Here is an 8717-nt window from a genome sequence, read left to right as displayed (position 1 = left end):
TCTGTCCTCTATTTAAAGGTCAGTGTGATAGAGAATAGAAGGCATGGAGTAAAGGGGGTAGGGGTAGATGGTAAGTTCTGAGCATTTATTTCATGGGGTACTTTTGATGGACTCCTCATTGTATGGCCTGAATTGTGTCCCCTAAATCAATGTGTGAAATTATGGCAGGCAGATAGAACAAAGACTATGGTTTCAGTAGCCACTTATGAGACAGCCCATAGACCTTGCTTAAGGACCACTCCAAGACCCTACCTAATTCCCTACCTTGTGACCATCAAAAACTACTGATACATATTCCACCTGCCAGATTAATGGATGTCATATCCTGATAAGCTATTTAGTTTGCTCAGCAAAATAAAATTCCTTTGGGGGGGAGGGGTATTAGTCATGGGTTGAACTCAGGGCCTGGGTGCAATCCCTGAGCTATTTTGCTCAAGGCTCTACCACTTTGCACCACAGCACTACTTTTGGTTTTCTAGTGATTAACTGGAGATGAGTCTCATGGAATTTCCTGCCTGGGCTGGCTTTGGACCACAATCCTTGATCTCAGCCTCCAGAGTAGCTAGGATTACAGGCATGAGCCACCTGTATCAGGCTTAATTCCCCTTAATGGTACCTATGGAGTTATGTGTTTGTCTGCCCCTAAGTGCATTTATGGAAGAAATCAGGGCTTCATGTTTATTGTCCTGTAGCAAAAGCACTTACCCCCAGTGACTATATTTGGAGATAAGCCTTTGAGGAAGGGGGTTACATGTATAGGGCCCTTATCCAAAGGACTGGTGTCTTCAGAAGAGACACCAACCCCTCCACCACCCAGATCAGGGGATGGAACCTGAGGCCGTGCGCATGCTAAACAAGCATTCTATCACTAAGCTACATCCCCAGGCCTACCCATCTCTCCTGTAGTCACCAATCCAGAAAACCTATGGCATCATCTGATAGGAAAGTACAAAATATAACATGGTTTCTGCTTAAAGCTTATTCTCCAAAAATTATAGCCTTTTGGTGCTCATCTCTCAGATCTCCACTGCAGCAGACTTACTAGGAAACTAAAGCCTTCTTATTATCCAAAACTTCTGCTACAGGGAGCAGAGCTCATAGGCCAGGTCCTACAACAGTCTTGTCTCTTAAGTGCCCACAGCTGGGACACTGATTCTGTCATCTGTACTTTTTACCTGCCATGGTGTTGTTCACTGAGCATTTTGCCAAAGGTCTTTGTCACTCCCAGAGTCAAAGATAAAGAATGGAGAAAATTTGCATTTGGGGTTCACAACTATAATCTGACTGCAGGATTCTGAATTATTTGGGATTGGAGAAAAGACATAGTAGAGGATGCTTGTAATACCTCCAATCAAAGACCAGTGTCACAGTTTAGTGAGCAAGTGAGGAGGAGCAGAGTGGAGCATGTAGTGGGTAGCGGAGCTGTGGTTTATGACATGTGTTCTGGAAACTTGGTCCTCAGTGTGGCCAAGTTGTGAGGTGGTGGGACCTTTAAGAGGTGGAGCCATGCCAGGCGCTCACACCTGTAATCCTTGCTATTCAGGAGGCTGAGATCTGAGGATCTCGGTTCAAAGCCAGCCCTAGCAAGAATGTCTGTCTCCAATAAACCACCAGAAAACCAGAAGTGGCGCTGTAGCTAAAGTAGTAGAACACTCGCCTTGAGCTGAAGAGCTGAGGGACAGCGCCCAGGCCCAGAGTTCAAGAGGTGGAGCCTAGTGGGAGGTGAGAAGCTGCCTCCTCCCTCCCTGGTGCTCCAGCTTCTGGTTCCTCTGTGACCACTCCTTCACACGCACACTGTTGCTGGGGTACCAGTCTCACCTTGATGCTTTCAGGGAGCCTCACCAGAATGCACACTGTGTCCTTTGGGTTTTTGGCTTCCAAAACTACAAGCTACACAAATGTCTTTGCTTTGTAATTTTCCTATCCTTAAATATTTTGATATATGACAGAACACAAACTACACGAGCAGTATAGGAAAGACTAATTCAGACAAATGGTGGGGACGTGGGGGGGAAGGAGCCCTCTTGCACGATCGGTGGGAATGTAAACTTGTACAATAACCACTCTGGACAGCAGTCTGGAGGTTCCCTACAATCCAGCCATACCACTCCTGGGCATCTACCCACATCACAAGCCAGGATACTGTAAAGACACTTGTACGTACATGTTCACTGCTGCACTATTCACAATAGCCAAGTTATGCAAACAGCTTGATGCCCTATAATAGATGAGTGAATCCAAAAAATGTTGTACGTATACACAATGGAATTTACACAGCCATTACAAAGAACAGTATGTCATTTGCAGGGAAATGGATGGATCTAGAACAAACATGTTAAATGAGGTGAGCCAAACTCAAAAAAACTAGCTCACGTTTTCTCTCATATAAAGCCACTAGACCTAAAATATCTTGGAACATGATAAATTACACAGGACTCTAGACATTCATACAGTGAGACCAAAGGAGGATATTCTTAGGGGAGGAACACAAAGGAGCCTATGATCATATAAAAAAATATCAAAATGAACTCCAGGAAATGGAATTGAGGTTTTGTTATTTTTTATCTTTTTTTTGTCATTTATCTGTCTCTGGGAGGGTAGAGGGAGGCACAGAAATGGAGGGACAAAGGGTGAACAAATGCAGCAGTGGTACTTACTAGGTGCTATGTTGAAAATGAACTATACAACTTGTGGGTGGAGGGTGGGAGGAAAAACTGTGAATGAGGGAAGGGGTGACATTGTCCCAAAAGTAATGTACTCATTACCTGACTTATGTAACTCCTCCATACATAACCTTATCATAATTTGTCAGTCATGGGGCTTAACTCTGGGCCTGGGCACTGTCCCTCAGCTCATTAGCTCAAGGCTAGCACTCTACCATTGAAGCCACAGTGCCACTTCCAGGTTTCTGGTGGTTTACTGGAGATAAGAGTCTCACAGATAGACATTCCTGCCCGGGCTGGCTTTGACCCATGATCCTCAGATCTCAGCCTCCTGAGTAGCTAGGATTACAGGCGTGAGCCACCAGTGCCCGGCTTAATTTTTAAAAAATAAAAAAGAAAGATGCCTAGAAGACAGGAGAGATCCACAGGAGGAAGCTGTGACCGTCGGAGGACGGCGAGGGAGCAGGACAGCGGTGACAGGCGAGGACTCTGGACGTTGGGTTTTCAGTTAGGGCTCCCCAGCTTCTGCATGGAGGGGGAGGCAATCAGGCAGCTCTGGGCACTGCCAACTCCTGAAGGGCCAATGTGGACACCCAGTCCAGTACAGAAATCTGAAAATACCAGGGATGAAGGCTCATGTCAGAGACTCAAATGATGCAGAGGGGGAAAGAGGAAAGAAACACAGACTTGTGGCTTCAAGACACATATACTTAATGTTTACCCTGCTTCTCCTCACTGGGCTCCATCCACCACCGTGCTGACATTTAGTGAACAAAGAGCTGTGTGCACAGAGCCCCCTCCTTTAAGTTTTACTGCTGCCCCTTGGTGTTGCTGCCTTTCCAGAAATGAAGCCTTCCCTACTTCTATCAGTTCCATATCCTAAGATGATCCTGCATGGGGAAGGAGAGGTTATGACCACTCCATCTAGACACCTCCCCGTCCTGGCCAGCATGGAGTGGGGGCCGAGAGCCCTGGGGACTTCAGGGCAATGACTCAGCCCTCACCATTCAAACTCTGATACAGAAAATAAAGTTCAAGTCCCGGGATGTGCGGCGCGGCAGATGGACACAGACACGGATCCAGTTCCTAACACATAGTACTGTTTATTGTGACGCTCAGTGGAAACATCTGTAAACCAGCTTATGTAGTGGTGACAGCTGCAGCACACGCTAAGGCACTTTCTTATATAAAAAGGGGGCAGGTGGGAGGTCCATGCGCTCCTTCGTGACAGCAACTGAGACCTGAATTCAGAGCTCTTTAGGCGTGCAGCTTTTATATAGCTCAGGATTTGCTGAGTTTGTTTCTGTTTTTTGTAAAAAAAAAAAAAAAAAAAAGCCTTCTTGCCAGGAGTAAGTCTAAATGCAGCATATACAAAACAGTTAGGAACAGAAGTCAATTCAGAACCAGTGTGCACCAGTGTAGGACAACCACTCTTCTAACATGTTCCAAAGGAAAGGCAGTGATAGAGACTCAGAAATGCATCATTTATTACAAGAGGGAAGAAAAGAAAACTTTGTTTTTCTCTCAAAAGTTATCGGTGCTCATGACAGGTTTTAAACCGCACTGAGATAGGCTGCAGATCAGATGCCCTGGGCCCTGTCCTGGAAGAGGCACAAGATCGCATGGAGGGCCACCAGCCCTCTGATGCTCTGGCTGCTAGACTTGGGACAAGTCCCTTAACCATTAAATATATTTGGTCCCCAAGAGTATTGGGAGAGGCCCTGTTGGCCTATCAGCGTGGCCTCGGAGCCTTGCTGTGGCAGGGCAGGCTGGCAAGCGGGAGGCATTGCACTTGAGACGTTCTAGAATCGGGAAGGGCAGAGGCACGGCGCTGCACTGCACAGCACAGCACAGAGCAGTGAGCGCCCCTCCTGCTTGCCCCCAGCCTTCTGTGCCCTGCACAGAGGTGGAGTCCTGGGCCTGCTCCTTCCTGACCACTCAGGGCCAGGGGTGTGAGGTCACCATGTGTGATTGCCGACAGCAGAGGGGGGGGGGGGGGAGCTGATGGCAGAGGTGGGGGAAGGTGACAACTTCAGGGGGGGTTGGGCTATGAAAACTCCTTAGTCTGAAGAAAAATAGATTCATAGAAAACTCTTGTGCCCGCCCCAGTGGCCGCCCTCCTTGCCCACCACCTGTGCGTTCAGACAGAGGGGTGAGACCTACTGGTCATTCTTTCCCTGGGCCTGGCCCAGACTCTTTGGTATCAGATTTTTGGAGGGTAGGAAGGGAGCTGGGGGGGATGCGTAGGGAAGCCAATGCCTGGACAAGGCCTGGGGGAGGGGAGGTGAAGGTACCAGGGGGCGGAGGGGGGAAGGGGAGGTGGAGACATCTGTCCGTCCATCTTGGGCAACAGGAGGAGAATTGGCCTACTCAGCAGGCTTTGCCTCAGCCCCATCTGCTTTGCCGTCCACCTCCTCGTCCGAGCAGTCACCAGTGCCTTTCCTGGCCAGCCGTCGAGGCACAACGAAGGGCAAGTCGCCACGCCTGGGGGCAGAGGCAGAGTGTCAGAGAGGCCAGTGGAAGGAGGGCAGCAGCGCATGCACACATTACAAGGCAATCTTTAGATGGAAACCTGCACCAACTGGCTCTGCCAGGGAGAAGTGATACGGGGCTCAGGAGCCCCCCCATGCAGGTCCACAGGAGGACTAGAAGCTGGTATGCAAAGCAACCTTTGACCATCTTAATGCACAGCAGTGGGGCAAGATGGGGTCAGGAAAGCTGGTCTGACTAAAAACAGAGGACTGGGCATGGCCTGACCAGTATATGCAAGAAAAAATCGGGGCTCTATCCCCAGAATATAAAAACCAACCAAACAACCAACCCAGGTGGACCAAGAGAGAAGGAACAGTTTACACATGCCATTTTCTGAACATATAGAAGAAAACAGACATGAAACACTAAAGTCTAAACTTGTTGCTTTTATGCTTTAAAAGATAGATAGATAGATCCTTCTTGACAGGAGGGAAAAAAAAAAATATGTGAATCTCAGGTAAGACCTCAGCTATAACACAAAACACTATTGTTTTTGTTTCTGTTTCTGTCCCAAGCTTGAACTCAGGGCCTGGGTGCTGTTGCTGAGCTTCTTTTGCTTAAAGTTCTACCAACTGAATCACAGCTCCACTTCCAGCTTTTTTTGGTTAGTTTAATGGAGATAAGTCATATGGACTTTCCTACCTGGGTTGGCTTCAAACTCAGCTTCCTGAAGTAGCTAGGATAACAGGTACCCAGCTTTTGGATTGTTTTCTAAGACAGGACACCTCACTATGTAGGTCAGGCTAGACTTGAACTTGTCGTCCTCCTTCTTCTTACCACTGAAGTGCTGGGACTACAGAAGTGAAGCCACCACACCCAGGTCACTTGATACTTTTGAATGAAGTCCTCCTGAGGACTGTACACGGGCCCTAAGGTTCACAGGTACAGTATGGTGATACTAGCTTTCACTCCACAGGTATTTCCTAGGTCTCTAACATGTGCGGGGATTCAGGCCAAGTAGCCTCTGGCAACTTCTAGTCCAAGAATCCCACCACAGGATGAATGACTTGTAAAACAGGCTAGGAATTCCCAGTTTCTGGTGTATTCCCAACACCCCAGAGGCAAGAGGCCCATGAAGGGACCAGATGGGTCACTCTGTGATAGGTACCTTCTTATTCTGTTACCTCACACCATTACACCTTGTGAAAAACAGGACCAAGTAAATAAGGAGGGAGATGGTGCTCCTCAGACCACGGCATTCCTCAGAACAAACTAGCTTCGGAAAGGAGAAAGAGGCAGGGTCTGGGGGCTCACCTCAACTTGTTCTTCAGGGAGCTGACCTCACGGTTCATGGCATCGGCAGTCTCGGTGGCATCCTCCAGCTCACGCTGCAGCTTCCGGCGAGAGGCATTGGCCCTCTGGGCCTCCTCCTCTGCCTCCTCCAGCTGCCGCTTGAGCTGCTTCAGCCGGGTGGATGCCTTGTCAGCCTGCGGGGACACGTGGGCAGTGGCCCTGGTTAGGGGCCTTGGGCATGTGGCCCTCCCAGCCACAGGGCTCTGCCCGGGCACAAACCTGGTCCTTGTACTGCTCTGCGTTCCTCCGCTCATCATCCACCTGCAGCAACACGTCCTTTAGCCTCTTCTCCGCCCGACGCACCTGCTTGGAGGCTGCCTGGCGCTCCCTGTATGAGATGGACATGGTGGCTCAGCAGGGACCTTTTCCACCAGACCCAATGGAGGAGGGTAAATCCCACTCCTGGACCTTCCTGAGCCCCACTGGCATCTATCCCCCAAGAGGCCCTTGCTAAGGTGCCCATCTTTCCTGGAGACCTACTAGGTGCTTGGGTCTTAGGATACATATTCAAAGGGGGCACAAGTGGCCTAGAAATGGAGACACTGAGACTTGGAGCACTATGTGATCTCCCATTATCTCCAAAGAGGCTTCAGTCTTGCTGAGCCCACAGACAACTGCTCAGAGGGCAAGACCCCACACTCATCTACTTCAACACCCAAGGACAAATGCCAAAGGAGCCTTAATATATGGGCCCTGGGAGAAAAGAAAGAGAACCCTGCAAGAAGATGGCCTTTGGGACCTAGGGAGACAGAGATGGTTCCAACTCAACCTGTGATTATTCTCAGGAGCACACAAGCCACTGTGCACCTGCTTGCTGTGGGGTGAGGGGTGCACACGTACTTGGTCTCATTGTCCAGCTGCTCTTCCAGCTGTGCAATCTTGGCCTCGAGGGCAGTGATGGATGCCTTGTACTTGGACTTGACAGTGCTCTCCATCTCTTGCAGCTTGACCTTGAGCTCTTTGTTCTGACGCTCCAGCTGTTGCCTTGCATTCTCGTTCTTTTGGGCATGGCTGCGCTCCAGGTTCAGGTCGGTGTTGATCTGGTCGATCTGCAGGAAAGAGAGCCAGTGAACCCAAGGAAGGCAGGCCCCAGGATCCCAGGCCCTGTGGTCCAAGATCTCAGCTCTTCCAGGAAGGGAACTACACATGAACAGAATCCACACATTTCCTGATACCCAACAGAGAAATCACAAGGAGACCCAGGTACTGGGACATTTCCCAGGAGCAGTCTGGGGCTCAAACTGGAAGCTCTGCCAGCTGCCACCTCCCTCCTCACAGGGAGCTCAGAGCCTAGTGATGGCAGATGGCTGGTAGTCCCGGCACCCACCTGCAGGTTGGCCTTCTTCAGACGGTCGTTGAGCAGCTCTGTGTTGCCCTGCTCCTCCTCCAGCTCCTCCTCCAGCTGGGCAATGCGGGCCTCTAGCCGCCGTTTCTCCTCTACCGCCAACGCTCTGTGGAGGGCAAGGGAAGTGAGGGCCTGTGGGCAGCATGGGGGACACCCTCCCGGACTCTCTTCTCAATCTGTGCCAATCTCCCTTGGCTCACCCTTTGCCACTGCTGTTGGCAATCTCGTCAGCCAGCTCATCCCGCTCCTGCTGGGCCTGGCGCTTGGCACGCTCAGCAGCTGCCAGTTCCTATCACAAGGACCAGAGTGTGACCATCCAGTGACACCAAAGCCTTCAACACATACCCTTCCCAGAGCTCCCGGCACTCTCCTTTCCTCTCCTGCAGGGCAGGCTCCTCTCTCTGAGGAACTAGCTTAACACTATGTGTTCACAAAACTCCTACATGTAAAGTGCTGGGAATAGAGCCAGGTGCCCAGGATAAAAATAAAGAGTGTGGTCTAGCAGGGGAGGCCACGTGGACAGGTACTCAGTGCTGGTCCTGAGCATGCTGGGTAGCCCAGAGGTTGGGAGGGGATGAGACGGATGTGAGGATGGGCACATGTGACAGTGGAGGGTGAGATCACCCCAGGCTATGGCAGGAGAACAGAGGAGACTGGCTATAAAAACGAGCAAAGTGGAGTCAGTAACGGCACATTGTAGGATGCCCTCTGGGCATGGTGCACGCATGTGTGAACAACACAGCAGCCAAGGGGACATTCAAGTCCCTCTTGCCAAACACAATCCACAGCAGAAGGGGGTGATCAGCACCAAGCCTCAGCCTGTACAAGGTTACAGGACCAAATGGACACCATTTCACTTAGGAGGCAAGACCTAGTTCAAGAGC

At 50.2% G+C, this 8717-nt stretch overlaps 1 protein-coding gene across 1 annotated transcript in view; it reads right to left on the bottom strand.

The window, feature by feature from the left end:
* Positions 1-3746: 3746 nt before the first annotated feature.
* Myh9 (myosin, heavy chain 9, non-muscle) overlaps positions 3747-8717 on the bottom strand; it is an 88930-nt gene continuing 83959 nt past the window's right edge. Inside the window, exons 36-41 of the mRNA XM_013024854.1 lie at positions 8034-8122; positions 7816-7939; positions 7329-7537; positions 6708-6816; positions 6450-6622; positions 3747-5147 (exon numbers count right to left, since the gene is read on the bottom strand). Of these exons, the coding sequence (XP_012880308.1) occupies positions 5030-5147; positions 6450-6622; positions 6708-6816; positions 7329-7537; positions 7816-7939; positions 8034-8122 (822 nt within the window). The 3' untranslated portion in view covers positions 3747-5029. The remainder of the gene's footprint in view (positions 5148-6449; positions 6623-6707; positions 6817-7328; positions 7538-7815; positions 7940-8033; positions 8123-8717) is intronic.

The sequence above is a fragment of the Dipodomys ordii genome, unplaced genomic scaffold, assembly GCF_000151885.1.
Source record: "Dipodomys ordii isolate 6190 unplaced genomic scaffold, Dord_2.0 Scaffold79, whole genome shotgun sequence".
Classification (NCBI taxonomy): Eukaryota; Metazoa; Chordata; class Mammalia; order Rodentia; family Heteromyidae; genus Dipodomys; species Dipodomys ordii.
This window is presented reverse-complemented; position numbering and strand designations above follow the sequence as displayed.